Source organism: Colossoma macropomum, unplaced genomic scaffold (genome assembly GCF_904425465.1).
Source record: "Colossoma macropomum unplaced genomic scaffold, Colossoma_macropomum, whole genome shotgun sequence".
Taxonomy (NCBI): Eukaryota; Metazoa; Chordata; class Actinopteri; order Characiformes; family Serrasalmidae; genus Colossoma; species Colossoma macropomum.
Genome location: NW_023494793.1, coordinates 44,565,510 through 44,584,233, shown reverse-complemented (window position 1 = coordinate 44,584,233; position 18,724 = coordinate 44,565,510). Strand labels below are relative to the sequence as shown.

The following is an 18,724-nucleotide window of genomic DNA, read 5'->3' as shown; positions in this document are numbered from 1 at the left end:
AATCTGAAATAATAAGTTTTCTTTGGGGACTATTTTGCCTCACAGCGCCCTGCATGTATCCCTCCACCATGAATGGAGTTTAAGTTCTCCAAACTACCATAAAACAGTGTCTCAGTCATCAGGCAGTGAATTCATAACCATTTCATGTAGGAACTTTCTGTAAGGGAGCTTTTAGAGGTGGACGTCTGGTTCCTATCACCACCACTGTGAACAGTTCTGACTCGGTAAGTTTATCTAGAACAGAGCATTTCACACCAAACCACTCTGAACCACTCTGTTTACATCTTAACCACTTAATTATGCAGGAATTTTGAGAAATCGTTGCACTGGAATTTGTCTTTCGCTTAAAGTGGCTGTGTTCTGTGGGAATGTGATGAAAATGAAGTCTGTAAATTTGATGTAAAAGATAATAAGGTGCTGTTGTTGATTGACAGGCTGCAGCGTTGCTGTTCTGGATGTTCATGGATTTGGTGAGTTGGTCCCTTTACATCACCATCCACATCCATACCGTTTATACGGTTTAGATCAGCTGTATTTAACGGTCCTGCAGTCTAGAACAGCCTGGTGGTCTCCTGCTCCACCAGATAAACCTGGAGATTATCAGGTGTGCTTCAGCAGAAAAAACACTGACTTGGTAAATCTTAAACAGCCTGTATCCCACGTTTTTTGCATATTATATTTTTCCCTCTCTTGGGGTCACTTAGAACATTTGTGTGGTTTTATGAGCCAAAACAATCATAATTAATGATTTTAATGGTTTTCCAACTTCTCCCCTCAAAACAGGCTGACTTTGTTTCTGTGCCTTTTGGACTGATATATGTAAATGAGCTCTGTTGTGTATTGCGCCTCGTTAAGAAAGCAGTCTGAGCTGAAACACTCCTTATAACTTCAGTCTGAGTGGGCGGGGTTAAAGTGCTGCAGGCTGATGTGCTGTAACGTTATTGTGATGGTGTTGTAGATGAGGTGCGGGTGCGGCTGGGCAGTGCGGACGGGTTCCGCTGCTCCGGTCGAGTGGAGGTGTATCAGGGTCATCAGTGGGGGACGGTGTGCTCGCGTGGGTGGGACCTGCGGGACGCGGCGGTGGTCTGCAGGGAGCTGGACTGCGGCTTCGCCTTCGCCACTCGCGGCGGCGCGCACTTTGGCCGCTTCAGCGGAGAGGTGTGGTGGAGGAACGTCCGCTGTTCGGGGGACGAGTTCACGCTGGACCTCTGTGAACGTTCCCTCAACGATGGAGTGTGTTCACACAACGAGGACGCGGGAGTGGAGTGCACAGGTGAGCTGGATCACACAGCTAATAATCTTATACCCCACCAATCAACATGGTGCTAACTGTATGACTACATCATCACACACTCACCACTAACGTGTTTGTGAGGTTTGCTTTCTGTTCGGCCGCCTCGGGTACCAGAATGCAACTGCTGCACTGGTTAAGGTGGAACAGAGAATTTAAATAAGAAGGCTTCAACTCCAGCTTCTACCTTAAACTGGGTGGAAGTGCTCAGTAATCTCTCATAGTCATAGGCTGTGTTCAGACTGCAGCCCAAATCTGATTTCTGTCATATCCAGATTGATTTTTGATGGTCTAGACAGAAAAAAACATGTGAAATCTGATGTTCGAGAATCAGATTCAAACCACATTTGGAGAAGCTTTGAAATGCGACTCCAGTCAGATTTGTACAGATGTGTCTCAGTCTGGACGCTCTGGACGCTCAAATCAGATTTTCTTTTTTTTCCAAGTCTTTTTTGTCACTTGCAACACAACAAACAGCGACAATGTCAAATCCAGAGTGATGAAGTTCTGGGATTCAAGAAGAGCTCCAAAGATTCATGATGATGAAGAGAGTTCTGAAGAGTTTGGAGGGGAGATAATGCTCCTCCATCTCTCCCGCATCTGCGACTAAAATCCACGTTACCTGCGTAGCTACGTAGTTACTGATGCCTATGTCGTTACCACGGCAACCCATGCAGATAGACTGGTGATGTCTGGACACACAAATCTGATCTGATCACTTGTAAATAACAGAGACAGACTCAAAAGACCTGATTTGAGAAACGAATCCGGTTCGCCTGCAGTCTGAACACAGCCTTGATTGTGTGGTTTCTGACACTGTATGATTCACTGTGATCTGTAAACAGGGACTAAAGTTCATTAGCAGAGCAGAGCTGCTCCAGGACTGTCATTAAAAACATTAATCTAATGTCAGATATAAACGCTCAGACTCTGACGACCTGGAGACTCTGAAGAGCTCTGTATTCTGTTTATTAGTCAGTGAGTAGTTTAATAGTTTAATGTATTGAGCTCTTGTAGTGCTAACCAGTTTGTGTCTGTGTTGAACAGGTAAGCTACCTGCGCCCACGCTGACCATGCAGTCGCCGTTCTCTGCTTACTCAGCCGGAGAGGCGGTGCTGTTCACCTGCACTGCCCCCTACTGGCGCCACCCCATAGACGTCCACCTGTATAAGAGCGGTGTGGACACTCCTCTGGTGACTCAGCGGGCAGATTTGAGACAGACTCGAGTGGAGCTGACCCTCTCTGAACTGGAAACATCTCACCAGGGCAGCTACAGCTGTCTGTACCGTATCCAGGGCAACCCCGGCAACTCACCGTCCAGCAACATCATCAACATCACCGTCTGTAAGTGAACAGGCAGCGTTCAGCGCTTCAGCTAACCAAAATCAATAAATCTATCGTTCAATTAATATAACTGTTCTGCCTCTTCGGTTCCTCTATTCTCTTATATATCTGCAAAAATATCGCCCCCTACACTTCCTATAGTGTTTTACAGTCTGTCAGAGTGACTGTGTGGATCATATGAACATTATAGAGGCTTTTTAAATGAATCACTAGAAGCCATATCGCCCCCTACACTTCCTGTAGTGTATTACAGTCTGTAAGAGTGACTGTGTGGATCATATGAACATTATAGAGACTTTTTAAATGAAACAGTAGAAGCCATATCGCCCCCTACACTTCCTGTCGTGTATTACAGTCTGTCAGAGTGACTGTGTGGATCATATGAACATTATAGAGCTCTTTAATTTTTAAGTAAATAATAGTTTAATGGTTCTGCTCAGTTTTATGATTTCTTTGCTCTTTATCATGTGTAGTTTTGTACTGTAAAGTATTTAAATGTTCAGGCCGTTTGTCAGTTCTGATCCAGTAGATCCAGTTCTGGGACATCGGTGTGTTTTCTGGCTCAAACACGTTTGATTCAGCTTTTAATCTGTGTGGGAGAACAGAAACACAGACATGAGCAGAACTCCAGCTCTGAGCTTGAGCGACAGAACCAGCTAAAACGTCTGTGTCCCGTCAGCTTCTCCTGAGAACAACTGATCTGCTGTCTGGGTGAGGAGAAGGGCGAGTTCCTTTCAGTCGGCGATAATAATTGAATTAAAGGAAAAGTGAACTTTTCCCTCATCACTGTGAGATGTGTATTCGATTCTAGAAGAACTCGTGATTTATTCAGTGTCCATCTAAAGCGCTGTTACATTTGCTGAGTTAATAAAAGTGTGTTGATGCACTTTGGTTGGAGCGTTCAGTGGACTGTTTAAGATCAGTGTGAATTGTTGACACTTAACAGTGAGAAACTCCATCTGAGACTGTTTACCTGAAGCGACAGTTCAGTCATAGTCGATCAGCCAAGACACGTTTGGTTCTTTTGTAACTTTTTTCCCCCAAATCATCTTCCCAGTTTATTCGTATCCAGCTCCACACACTAGTTCTGTCTCCCCCAATCACACGAGACCACCAGCTCTAGGAGGTCTTCCTCTGAGTTCTGTGAAGCTCCACCACATCTTTACAAACTGCCACAACGCAGCATCACTGTACAGCTGAACGAGCTCGGAGGAGACACTGACCAGCAGATCTGTTACACCGGCTAACAGACGCCTGTGCTGACTAGCATCGCTATGAGGGGCCGTCCTGCCCACCCAGAGACAGAGAGGACCACTGTGCTCTCCTGGAAGGTTGGGAGCCCCAGGTTATTTAGTTTTAGCTCTGGAACTACGAGGCTATTGTAGCTAACACATAATGGAAGTTTATACCCTCCAGTTAGTGTCACACGTCACAGACTCCAGGGTAAAACTAAAGTGGGAAACTTCCTCCAAAACATGTTTTGGCTGATCAACTAAATTAGGGTGTGTGTGTTAGTGTGAATTTGTTAGTGTGTGTGTGTGAATGTGTGTTAGTGTGTGTATGAGTGTGTGTGTGTTTGTGTGTTTGTGTGTGTTTGTGTGTGTGTGTGTGTGTGTGTTTGTGTGTCTGTGTGTTAGTGATGTGAGACTGAATCTCAGTGTGTTGTGTTGTTGTGTCTGTTCCGGTGTGCAGTGGAGATCCACACTCCTCAGATCTGGTATAACGCGTCTCCGTCGGTGCGGCCCGGCTGGGTGAACCGAGGGCAGAGCTTTAACGTGACCTGTTCCACGCAGCCGCAGTATCCGGGCGGCTCCTTCCAGCTCCGCCTGATCCGACCCAACGGCACCGTGCGCCACTCTCTGCCCGCCCTTGCGCCCTTCGTCACCTTCAGCTTCTCAAACGCACAGGCCTCCAACGAGGGCTACTACTGCTGCCTCTACAAGGTCCAGTTCGGCGGACGCACGTTCGTCTCCAGAGAGAGTCAGCCGCTGGCCATCAACGTTCGAGGTACCGAGTCACCTTGAGTGGATTATTTCAGTGCCCCTCAGCTCCTCTTCATAGGCTCATAAATCTGGATCTCGTGATAAGATGCAATGGAAGGGGCGGCTCTACAGATTCAGGAAGTGTTTGAACTGGATTTCTGTGCTGGATCATCACAAAGATATTAATATAAACACAGAAGCGTTTAATTTGATGCGCTGTTGTGTTCTTTGACTCCAGAGGGTTGATTTTCTGTAATAATTGTTCATCAGTTAAAGTTGTTTTACAGTAAAATCTGGTTAAATATGAAACTTTACTGTTTGTTTCACAAATACCACAAAAACATGTATGTTCTCAGGAGCTGACCCGATTCTGAGCCCTGTGGTCATCAGCCTACTGGTGTCCGGTCTCACCTTCGTCATGGCAACGTGTGCCATCCTGATTGTGGCTAAAGTTTACTGTAAGAGAGTGCGGAAGCCCACCGAGCTGGAGCGCGAGTCCAGAACCTGTGAGTAACTTCACCTTCATCTACAATCAGGATCAATAATCAGTACTGTTATAAACTCTTCTTATAGACCAGTACGTCAGCGTGAGAGTATTAATAATGTTGATAATAATATACATTATTTTTAATCAATATTATTAATAAGTAATATTAATAATATTGATTACAGTGAATTCCAGAAAGAATTACATATTATAGGCCTGATTTGAATACATTTACTGCATCAGGTGTTAAGCAGTGTAGACTAATGCGAAGCAGTGTAAATGAATGTAAAGCGGTGTAAAGCAGTGTGAAGGGGTGTAAAGTAGTGTAAAGGGGTGTAAAGCAGTGAACGTAAATGAATGTAAAGCAGTGTAAAGGGGTGTAAAGCTGTATAAATAGATGCAAAGCAGTGTAAAGGGGTGTAAAGCAGTATAAATTAATACAAAGCAGTGTAAAGGGGTGTAAAGCAGTGTAAATGAATGTGAAGCAGTATAAATAAACGCGAAGCAGTGTAAAGGGGTGTAAAGCAGTATAAATGAATGTGAAGCAGTATAAATAAACGTGAAGCAGTGTAAAGGGGTGTAAAGCAGTATAAATAGATGCAAAGCAGTGTAAAGGGGTGTAAAGCCCTGAATGTTCCACTGTGAACTGTGCGGTGGCTTTTCAGGATCCGAACATGAGTATCTGCTCGAGTCGGGCAGCGCAGTCCAAACGTCAGTGATTAAAGTCTTTGTGTTCCAGTTCTAGACTGTGATACTGAAACCTGTTCTATACAGAATAGAGTTTAACGTTGTGACTCTTTGCTGCAGGTGTGGACAACACGTACATCGCCCTGACCATTAAATAACAGGAGAATGACAAGCGGTAAGGAAACATGTTTTACACAAATACCTTTATTTACTGTCGTTTATAAGAGCATAAAGCACTGAACCAGATGGGCTGTTTAATGTAAATGTTTCTCTGTAATTACAGATCCAAACTCTGGACGTTTTTACTCCAAGCTGACCAAATCGCAGATGAAGAATAAACCAAAGCTGTAAGAAGCTCCTCAGCTGGGATCTTTATAAACTCTAAAAGACAAATCAGACCCTTAAAGCCGCATTTTCAGCACTAACACAGAGGGGTTCTTACAGGAAGTCCACACTTTTATTTTGTAAGACTTTTAGACTGAGAGTTCTTTCAGCTTTTCAGCACGTCACTTCAATCAGGACCGAAACCGTAACTCTGACTCTGGCTAACGAGAGGAGGGCTTCTGGATTTTTCTGAAATATTTCTGGAGTCAGTTGTGAAAAAGGTCTTCCAGACTGTCACAGTCACTTTCACCAAGCTGTGAAATGTGGGTTTTTGTACGTTTATACTTTTGCTTTGTTGTGTTATTTATTTTTTTCTACTTCAGTTTTTATTATTATAATTATTATTACTATTAATAGATTTTTTTTTATATTTTATTCTGAACAAAGCCTCCATTGATGCGTCAGTCATGGAAGGCCAGGAAAACTGTACCTTCAGCACTGTGCAGAGCCGCTCCACTGAAACAGCACTAACGAAGCCAGCGATGACGTCTGTTCGGCTAAATCGGCCAGTTAGCCGAAATATAAACAGCTTATTAACAGATTATAAACAGAATTATTCCTGTAACGGTGAATGATTTTAGTTTATGGTGTTCAACAACATTCCTTACAGAAAAACACACATTTCACTCAAGAGTGTCTAAAAAATCACAATAAACACGTAACATCACATGAGTACTGAGAGTAATGTGAGTACTGAGTGAGTAATGAGTGAGTTTTGGGTGAGTAATGTGTGAGTTTTGGGTAAGATGTGAGTAATGTGTAAATGTGTGAGTTTTGGCTGAGTAGTGAGTGAGTAATGGGTGAGTACTGAGAGTAATATGAATACTGAGTGAGTAATGTGTGAGTTTTGGGTGAGTAATGAGTGAGTAATGGGTGAGTAATGTGTGAGTAATGGGTGAGTAATGAGTGAGTAATGGGTGAGTAATGAGTGAGTAATGGGTGAGTAATGAGTGAGTAATGTGTAATGAGTAATGTGTAAGTGTGAGTACTGAGTGAGTAATGAAACGCTCACATTACAAGCCTTGTTGGTCAAATCCGATCTCTCTGACTCGATGGTTCACACTCGTTTAGGTGACTCAAATCTGTCATTAATGTGATGAACCGGCGTCCTGAAATGACCCTCATGAACACATCCTACTCAGTAACGTCACATGAATGAATCACGAGCATCATCAGCACAAACTAACGAGCAGAACGAGCTTCGCTGAGAAGATAATTAACTGATGAATGGGGGGGTGAGGTGGGTCACATGGGTGGAATTTTGTGTTAAACTGTCACTTTAATTAAGGAAGGTGTTGAACAGCTTCCGTTTCATCTGAGTTTGCGATGTTATCTTCACATTATGATCAAAAGCAGCGTGTAATTATCAGAATGAGGGTCATGAAGTGAAGATTTCTAAAAAAGCTCATTTATGCAGAAAGTCTGAAGTTTACAGGTGAATAAACAATTAACTCAAATAAACGCTAAACTGCTGTAAACTTAAACGCCGGGTCTGTCAAAGACAGCGTCCAGCGACTGGACACGTCATTAATTACACTCTATCAGCTCCACTGACTGTATAGTTTCACTCTGTTCACATCTGATTACCCTGTTCTTCGGTGGTCAGGACCCCCACAGAGCAGGTACTATTTGGGTGGTGGATCATTCTCAGCACTGCAGTGACACTGGTGGTGGTGTGTTGGTGTGTGTTGCACTGGTGCGAGTGGATCAGACACAGCAGTGCTCCTAGATGGTCAGTAGAGCTGATAAATCGGACAGTGAGTGCAGATACAATAAAGTGGACTGAACGCAGTGGCCAGTCAGTGAACGCTGCAGCTATTTGACTGCACTTCAGTCAAAACTAACAACGAAATGAACAATGAAAGAAATAACATTGTATTTACATAAAGACTCAGCGTGATGGACGTTTGTTGTATTTATAACACTGTTATGAAGCATCATTCACATGTAATAAACTCAGAAGCATGTATAACACATCAGTTCTGTGGAGGATTACATCATTATGACTAAAATTACAATTTTCATGTTTTTGTTTGTAAATTGATCATGTAAATTAAATGATCACTTTAATTTGAGGCTGAATATGTGGGATCTTTATTACACCTGTTTAATAAACGCTTATAAGAGTGTTACAAACAGAATAAATGTCTTTAGTGTAATACAGTTTGTCAGTGCTAAGTAATTTTTTTTACAAAACATCATCACACAAATATTTATAAACTTTATAAATGCTGAGTGTTGCTTTATAAATATGTAATTCAGTGCTTATGTCTGCATCAGTTTCTCCTCATGCAGCTCCTCTATAAACAATCTAAAGGCTTTAAATCCTTCGTTTATGCTGAACGTTCTCTGTCGGAGATGCTGAGGTCAATTACAGTTCAGTCGTTTTAAAAATTTCAAAAGTCCATCTTTTTGATACTTTGACCGAATTTTTCATTAAACATTAAAAGTCTCTGTTTTCATAAAAGTGTATATTTATTTATTACAAACAGAATTTTAAAGATTTCCTGTTTCTATTTCATAATTTCTGCCACCTTCAAGCAGATTTACTGAGACGTGTAAAAAACGTCACTGAATCAGAAACAACTAATCAGTTATACAGTTTATAAACATGATAGAACTGTTCCTACAGAATCATTACAGGATGAACAGGAAATGAAAGTGAGAGCAGAGACACTTTATTTACACATAAAAGTAGAAATTTATTCTTCATGACGTTTCTTGACTGTTTCACGTTTTCCGGACCGGCTTTAAAGAAAAAAGACAAAATTCAGAAGATCTGAAATAAATTTATTCAGCTGTTTAACAATTTGCTGCACGAGACGTCATTTATTAATCGTTACTGTGATATTGGCCATAATACGTGAATGTGTGTATATACAATATATAATATATATCTTTAACAGCCTACTGACATCACAGAAGACTGAATATGCAAATGAGTCCCGAACCAATCACAGTGCTGTTTACTGTGTGCTATGATTCTCCTGACCAATCACAGCTCCACGTTTCTGCAATCCAACAAAGCTGTTTATAAAGTAATGCAGTAATGAAGTAATGGTTTATATAAAACATCGAAATCTCAAAACGTGTTAAAATAATCTCAGAGCTGATATTTCCTATTTCTGACTGTCAGGCTGGATTATTTCTGAAACAGGTGCTTCCTGTAACAGAACGACAGGCGACGCGTCTCTGCTGGTGTTTTGTTCAGCTGCCGTAAACAAAAATGATGATAATAAAATTACAATAATAATAATAGTATTTGCGGTACAGTGAGCCGTGAAGTCTGAACACGTTTGTAATAAATCCAGTTTATAGAGTTCAGTTTAAAAACACTACATTCACAAATCTGAACGTGATCTGAAACAGGCTTCTCCGTCTCCTACGTGAGTCTCCTGAACGGTTCCGTCTCTGCTGGTTCCATGTTGATGAAGATAAACAGCAGAACTGCGACCACCATCACAAATAGCAGAACCTGCAGCCACAGCGGGACGAACCGGCCCGAGTGTCTCTCAGTGGGCGGCTCGCGCTGGGTTTCGTATCTCTGCGTCGACAGATTCCTCTGAGTTCTGAACACGACTGGCCTGCGGTGTTTACAAACAACTGTTTACTTATTTATTTATTCTTCTCTTCCTGTTTTTAATTGGCTTGGTTGATATTTTAGTACAAGTGTTTATAAATCTGTTATTGCCTCTGTGTGTGACACGTTCTGTTTGGAATATAACATTCGTAAAAGTATTATTATTATTATTACTATTATTATATTTGTGATGAACCATAAAGAGAACACTTACTCATCAACAGTGTCCAGTTCTTCATATTCAGGCAGCAGAACCGGGTTTGTCCTGGTTCACATTAGAAATGAGGTTCTCAGTTTTGTGACGTTACAGAACATTCAGATCAAAATAGAAATTAAAATTAAATTATTAATTTACCTCCATTTATCACCAAAATGCTCCTGTCTCAACTGGACCAATCAGAACAGACATTATAATCATTCTAAACGTCCAATCAGACTCAAATCACTTTAATAACTCACATAAAGGAATAACTGATATAATAATAATAACAATAATAACAACTCACAGGTTTGCGATGATGGATGTAAGTGACGTCCTCTGCTGTAAAGTAATAATTACAGTTAATTCACAATTATTATTAAAATGAGTAATCAGTAAATCTAAATTTATTCTCAGGTTATTTTCAAAATGTAACCACAAAAATCACAATAAAATTAGTTTATTAATGATGAACTGAATTAAACCAAATCACTGTGAGATTTAAACCCCTCAGAATAAATAGATTTAATATAAATATGATAAACAGAATCTCCATCACTGAACGGGATCGTTCTGGTCTCACCCTCCTCTCTGTAGAACCGTCGGTCTGATGGAGGGTTAGTTCTCCTCTCTTTAGCCATCGCCTCCCTCAGCTTCTTCTCATACAGCGCTCTGGTGGAACCTGAACACGACCATAGAACTGTCACCGCATTTAAATCAACTCTCATTTAGCACAAAACATCCAGAATTAACTTTATATATTACACAACATATATATTTCTATATTTTGGGTATGTTTGTATCTACGTATCAGAACAGATTCTGTTTCTGACAGTATCTATACTCAGGGGGTCTAGACGCTAACTCAGGGGGTCTAGACGCTAACTCAGGGGGGTCTAGACTCTAACTCAGGGGGTCTAGACGCTAACTCAGGGGGTCTAGACACTAACTCAGGGGGTCTAGACTCTAACTCAGGGGTCTAGACTCTAACTCAGGGGGTCTAGACTCAAGGCTCTTTTAACGCTCCAGTGATTTGAAGCTCAGTGAGCTGTGATCTGTTCTTCTGCTGTCGTCTGTGTATCTTCATTTCCTGTTCCGCTCTGTCAGCTCGTAACTGTTACAGCCGCATTTTACTGTAGAACATTACAGTGTTTTTACATACAGCACTTCCAAAATAAGAGTTTATGAGAGAATATGTAAAACACACGCTCTCTGATTGGCTGAGGGAGTTGGGAGGTGGTTGGGGGGAGGGGGGGGGGCAGTACCGCAGCTCTCACTCTTAGCAGCTCCGCGTCAACCAGCTTTATCAGCTGAACCTCAAAACAACATCTGATAACGTCTGATCATCTGTTTAAAACACTTTGATCTGCTCTACCTTTGATTCACTTCACTGTGTTCAGTGAGTTTATTTATTAAACACACTTACCAGCTAAAAATAGCAAAATAAAGACAGTAAACTCCGGTTCTGTACACAAAAAAGATGGTTCTTCAAGAGTTCTAGAGTAAAGAACATGGTTCTTTATAGAACCTTTTTGAAAAGGATTCTTTCATTATTACAAGCTTGACATCGTAACAGTAGAAAAACCCTTTTTGACGCTGTATAGAACCCTTTAATCATGAAGAGGGTTCTTTGAGTGTTCATGGTTCTATATAGAACCGTTTTCTTTACTAAAGAACCATCATTTGAAAAGTGTCGAAAGCTCACAGACACACAGTTATTCTCGGAATTTATTAATATACATTCTGCGTCACAAAGTCTGCATGATTATCTCACTGAGGTTGGCGTGGCTGCTACTGTATGACAGCCGACCCCCCCCACCTTACTGCCCACCTGTGTAAGGCAGGTGTGGAAACAGCCCTGAAACTGGACGTCTGAGTGACCACACAGCTGCACTGTGAGTCTCTTTGGATCAGAGCGTCACTAAGCGCTGTGAATGTTTTAAGCCGGCACCGTTTAAAGGAGGAGGATGAAGTATAACTGATCTCACCCACTACTGGACCGTGTTTAATCCCATAATCGTCCAGCATCCAGCTGATCTCCTGCGCGCTCTTCCTGCTCAGCATCGCCGTCAGTCTGTCACTGAGAGACGTGTCAGTCAGTCGCTCGTTTCTGTTGGACTGAAAGTGAAAGCAGGTTTTTAATAAGTTCCTCTTCTTCACTGCAGTGAAACTTTTTTTTTTTGCTTCTATTTTAGATGGAGTGGAAATTACCGAGACCACAAACTCAGAATTACCTCAGATTCTGAACATTTTCCTTCCCAAATTAAACTGGGGACATATATTTCAGCCATACACTGTAAAAATGGTCCACTGGCTTCTTCAAAAAACTTTACACTGTAAAAAGTGTCTCATCAGATCTGCTTATAAAATGACTTCATGTGGAAACAAATAAACTAACCAGTTTAATTCAACTTAAAAACTACATTGATTGAAAGAGTCGTATTTATTCAGGTTAAATATACATACATCATCTAAACCGCTTATCCTTCTGGGTCGCGGTGGGGTGCTGGAGCCTATCCCAGCTGTCATTGGGCGGAAGGCAGGATACACCCTGGACAGGTCGCCAGTCCATCACAGGGCAGACAGACAGACTGACATACAAATCCACACACTCACTCACACCTAGGGGCAATTTAGCATGTCCAATCAGCCTGACTGCATGTCTTTGGACTGTGGGAGGAAACCGGAGTACCCGGAGGAAACCCACGCAGACATGGGGAGAACAGGCAAACTCCTGGTTAAATAAATATACTTAATTTACTTGTTACCACATGGAGTCATTTTTTAAGTGGATCTGACGAGACACTTTTTACAGTGTAGTTATTGTTTACAGATGGAGAGAACAAAGAACAAAAAACCCTAAAAACTACATTATTATTATTATTATTAAACCTTAATTACAGATTATATAAACGTGTATATGAAAAACGTTTTGTTATATAGAATTTAATGTAACTAAAGTGGGAAGCGATATATTACTATTATTATTCCAAATAGCGGTATTATTATTATTATTATTAATATTATTATTAAAGTAGTTTTGTAAATCAAAAGATTCAGTACTTAATGAACCCCGACTAAACCCATTTTTACTCTAACAGGTAAGCAGAGAAGAATAAATGTGGAGTTTTAAATCACTGAACTGGCAACTTCTGACCCAAATATACCGAATATTAAACTGTTAGTGACGCGTTATTTACGTCCATAACGCTTCAGCACCAAAGCTTCGGTCTGTATGTGAAACCCAAGGTACTAATAAAGAACCGATCATTATGAATGTACTCATTTACATTTTGTACTGTTTTAATAGCTGAACTCTTCTAATTCTAACAGTAATACACAGCACGAGGACGAAGCTGGTCTCTTATTCGAACTGCCCGTTCCACCTTAAATGGTGCAGCAGGTCCATTCTGGCGCCCCGGACACGCTCCTGTAACCGCGGCGCTATTTAAGGTGGAACGGAAAACTCGGAAAAAGAAACTTCAGCCGCGAATTCACAGCCGAGAGCGAACAAACAGCGTAAATACCAGAATCGACAGCTCTAATTCGTGCCTCGTATCGAGGTACAGAGAAATCCGCTCGCTGCGCTCAATAAACACTTTATTTTAAACAGAAAAGTTCGTACATTCCAGAAATCGCGCTGCGTCTCTGCTGCTGTGTGTTGGACTGGATGTAAACAAACGCGTTTCCGCTGCCAGGCGGAAGTTGTAGAGAGGTTAGCCGCGGCACGGATATACAGACTGAGATGCCGCGTTGGGTCCAACCAGGCGCGTCAGCGGCGCCGCCATTTTGAGACGGTCAACATCGCTGCTGGACTGCATTCAGTACCATTACAGAGCTGCAGTTTAATAAAGATACTGTCCAAAATTACACTATTTCAGGAATATCACACTCAGAAAGTGGGATAGGATTATATAACGGAGGGAACGCAGTGATCCACACTCATGTCTGTGTGATGTGTATTGTCTGTGTGGTGTTTATGTAGATATGGCCGTGTGGTTGGTGAGGCACAGAGAACCTGTTGATGTTATTTATTTAATGATAGTTGTTGCTATGTAGGTCGGTAAATTATAGCTATATATATATATATTATATATATATATATATATATAATATGTATACATATACATATATATATATATATATGTATATATACATATATATAGTAATTAATAATAATAATTTTATTTATATAGCACTTTTCATGTCGGTGGCAGCTCAAAGTGCTTTACAAAGTGCTTTAATTAGAATCAGAAGAAAATGAAGAAGATTAAATTACAAGATAAAAACCATGGGACATTCAGTTTTATTAAATGCTAATTTAAAGAGATACGTTTTTAGGTGCTTCTTAAAAGTGAGCACTGAGCTTGACTGTCTAATAAAAGGTGAACTGAGCTCCACAGTTTAGAAGCAGAATAACTGAAAGAGTCTCTCCATGTTTTCTGTATTTTACAGAGAGTATCTGTAGAAGGCCACTATTGCAGATCTTAGATTGCGTGCCAGAACGTAAACAGACAGACACTCTGTGATGTAAGCAGGCGCTTTAAGGTTGTTTTGAGCTTTAAAGACTGGTAGCAGAACCTTGAAATCTATCCTGAATGATACAGGCAGCCAGAGCAGCTCTTTCAAAACAGGACTGATCTGATCTCTCTGTGTTGTTTTTGTTAGGATGCTGCTGCATTCTGTCCGAGTTGTAAGGGATGTGTAGTTTTCTTAGGAAATCCAGTAAGAAGATCATTACAGTAGTCAAGTCTGCTTGAAACAAATGCATGAACAAGTTTCTCTGCGTCGCTCTGAGATAGAAAAGGCCAAACTTTAGCGATATTTCTTAAATGATAAAAAGCTACTTTAGTGACTGTTTACATGTGGGGTAAAACAGAGCTCAGAGTCTAAGATCACACCCAGGTCTCGTACTTCAGGTTTGGCAGATGAAGCTAAAAGTTTCTCAAAAATCATTTTTCTCCGAGTTTCTGTACCAACAATCAGTAATTCAGTTTTTTCATGATTTAATTGTAGAAAATTTTGCGACATCCACTGAGAAATATCTGACGCACAGCTGGTTAGTCTGTCTACAGAGTCTTCATCTTCAGAAGGAATAGTAATGTATAACTGGGTGTCGTCAGCATAGCTATGAAAATTTATACTATGTTTCCTAACATCACTGACATACAAATCCACACACTCACTCACACCTAGGGGTAATTTAGCATGTCCAATCAGCCTGACTGCATGTCTTTGGACTGTGGGAGGAAACCGGAGTACCCGGAGGAAACCCACGCAGACATGGGGAGAACAGGCAAACTCCTGGTTAAATAAATATACTTAATTTACTTGTTACCACATGGAGTCATTTTTTAAGTGGATCTGACGAGACACTTTTTACAGTGTAGTTATTGTTTACAGATGGAGAGAACAAAGAACAAAAAACCCTAAAAACTACATTATTATTATTATTATTAAACCTTAATTACAGATTATATAAACGTGTATATGAAAAACGTTTTGTTATATAGAATTTAATGTTGTAACTAAAGTGGGAAGCGATATATTACTATTATTATTACAAATAGCGGTATTATTATTATTATTATTATTAATATTATTATTAAAGTAGTTTTGTAAATCAAAAGATTCAGTACTTAATGAACTCCGACTAAACCCATTTTTACTCTAACAGGTAAGCAGAGAAGAATAAATGTGGACTGAGTTTTAAATCACTGAACTGGCAACTTCTGACCCAAATATACCGAATATTAAACTGTTAGTGACGCGCTATTTACGTCCATAACGCTTCAGCACCAGAGCTTCGGTCTGAAAATGAAAATTTATACTATGTTTCCTATGAAAATTTATACTATGTTTCCTAACATCATCTAGAGGTAGCATGTACAAAGAGAAAAGCAAAGGCCCTAAGACTGAACCTTGGGGGACTCCACAAGAAATGGCAAATCGTTTTGATGAATGATTTCCAAGTGAAACCAGGAACTGCCTGTTACTTAAATATGATTTAAACCATTTTAAAACTGAGCCTGAGAGGCCGACCCAGTATTCAAGATGCTGGAGTAAAATCTTGTGGTCAACGGTATCAAAGGCTCCACTAAGATCTAATAAAACCAAAATAGAACGATTTTGTGCATCAGCGCTGAGCCTGAGGTCATTCATAACGTGAATCAATGCTGTCTCTGTACTATGGTTAGAACGAAAACCTGACTGAAACTTCTCATATAAATAGTTTGATGTTAGATACGTATTTAGTTGTTTGAAAGCAACTTTTTCTAAGACTTTACTTAGAAAAGGTGGGTTTGAAATCGGTCTAAAATTATTTAGTGCAGAAGGATCCATGCTACTCTTTTTTAGCAGAGGCTTCACCAGGGCAGTCTTGAAAGCATCTAGAAAAACACCTGTTGACAGAGAACAGTTTACAATAGTTAAAACATCATTGTGAACACAATCAAGAACCATCTTAAGGAATGAAGTAGGAACAGGGTCAAGATCGAATGTTGATGAACTTAAAAAATAGTTGTAGCTCCTCATAGTTGATAACGGAGAAAGATGTCATTACTGATGTAGGTGACCTATCAGGAACATTATAGGAGCTTGTTTAAGTCTGCTGAGCTACACCCTGTAGAAGATAAATCATTAAACGCACTAGCAGACAAGTTAGGGTTAATTAGTCGGTCTGTAGTGGAAAAAAGGATTTTGGTATTATTTTTGTGTCTATTGATTACACTGGAGAGATATGACTATCTGGATATTTTCATAGCATTATTATAGACTGAGATCTGCTCTTTGAGAATATCATAGTGTACCTGCAGTTCAGTTTTCCTCCATAAGTGTCTGATTTACGACAATTTCTCTTACGCTGGCGTATTTCCGCATTCATCCATGGTTTTTTAAGAGTGTGTGAGCTTTTCTTCCTTTTAATTGGGGCGAGAAGGTCAAGGTCTTCCCATAATCTAGCATTTAGATCGGAGACTAGATCATCACAGGATGGAGTCGTATCTGTATTCGCTGAACTATTATAAAGTTTTAAACTTTTTAACTGTTTCTGAGTCAGTGTAACGTGTTTTAAAGTAACTTTCAAGTACTTCTTCTTTACTTCTAAATTGATTGGAAAGAAAATACAGAAGTGATCTGATAAGAAAACATCTGAGATTTTGGACACATTTGTTTTTAAACCTTGAGTGATGACCAGATCCAAAATGTGACCTAGCTTGTGGGTAGAGCTGCCCACGTGCTGCTTCAAATCAAATGTCTCTAGAAGTCAAATGAATTCTAATGCATTACTATCTGAAGGACTATCGATATGTAAGTTAAAGTCCCCAGACAGAAGAATCTTATCGTAGTTTGTGGACGCTACTGATAATAATTACACAATTTCTGACCAAAATTTACTATTTTGCTTCGGAGGTCTGTATATTACAATTATTAACACAGGTGTATCATTAAAAAGGTTGAATGCAACATACACAAATATATATATATATATATATATATATATATATATATATATATATATATATATTCTTTAATCCGTGTAGATATTCACAATAGATTAACGTTAGCGTCTACTTACATCAGGTGGCATGATGTTCGAATTTTCCTATTCCACCTTAAATGGAGCATCAAGCAGCATCTTGTTTGAATGCTCCCGTTCCACCTTAAATGGTGCAGCAGTCACTTTCTGGTGCCTGAAGCTGCACCATTTAAGGTGGAATGGGAAAATTCGAACAAGATGCTGGCGAATAGGAAGCCGACTTCAGCTCTTATTTCTTACTGTGTTTTGGGGGTTTATTTTATTTTTATGTGTATTAATATTAGAAGTGATTCACACATTGATGGATTTGCTGATGTGTCTGATTGTGTTTCTCACACTAAACTCGTTTTTCATCATCAGGTACAGACTGAATACTTTCCTGCTGGTCCGGACGGCTAATTATCACGATCAGTTATTAAAGTAATAAAAGTTACCGAGAGCAGATCCGAGCAGCCTGGATTAATCTGTGTCTGAGGATTATAACTAAACAGATTTGGTGAAAATCGGTTGAGTAATAAGGAAGTTGTGGCTGATTTAATCCTGAGACTCTTCGTCTCTCAGTACAAGTGAATCACCTCAGATAGAGAACAACAGACAACACGACATCTGGGTATGTATGTCTATGATTAGCGGTGCTACTGACCAGCAGCACATAATAACATTTTCACATTTAATAAAGCAGATTTTTTTACAATAAGGGGAATAAAGTGAATCTGCCTGGCTTCTACTTTCATTACGTTCTATAAGAGAATGATGAAGAAAATCATAATAAAACAAGTCAATTTATAACAAAAATGTAGAAAAGTTCAAACAAATGTTTAGTACACAAGTCAAAAGTGTGTTTAATTAAAGGTATAAATTCTTCTATTTTTGTGCGATTTGTGAATAACTCCATACAGAAATCTGATATATGGCAATATATGGATTTTACATATATGACATATATTAGCAGACATCAACCACACTCTAGACTTAATACTGACTTTTGGTGTAAACATAGATAACTTAGCCATTCTCCCCCAGAGCACAGCAGTCTCAGATCATTACTTAATCTCTTACGAAATTCACTTTAGTGGTAATGTGCGTTCATCACCATGTTATTGTGTCAAGCAGACAATAACTCCCTCCACAGCTGGTGGCTTTATTAGAAACCTTCCTAAATTATCAGCCGCTCTCAGCTGTCCATCTAATCCTACTGAGCTAGATGCTATGACCAAGCTCTTAGAGCATAGT

General features: G+C 40.0%; 1 protein-coding gene across 1 annotated transcript in view; it reads left to right on the top strand.

Annotated features, from left to right (window-relative positions):
* si:ch211-150o23.3 overlaps positions 1–6,850 on the top strand; it is a 7,838-nt gene extending 988 nt beyond the window's left edge. Inside the window, exons 2-8 of the mRNA XM_036579652.1 lie at positions 435–470; positions 959–1,273; positions 2,339–2,635; positions 4,328–4,642; positions 4,974–5,123; positions 5,912–5,966; positions 6,075–6,850. Coding sequence (XP_036435545.1) covers positions 435–470; positions 959–1,273; positions 2,339–2,635; positions 4,328–4,642; positions 4,974–5,123; positions 5,912–5,949 — 1,151 coding nt within the window. The 3' untranslated portion in view covers positions 5,950–5,966; positions 6,075–6,850. The remainder of the gene's footprint in view (positions 1–434; positions 471–958; positions 1,274–2,338; positions 2,636–4,327; positions 4,643–4,973; positions 5,124–5,911; positions 5,967–6,074) is intronic.
* The last annotated feature ends 11,874 nt before the right edge of the window (positions 6,851–18,724 follow it).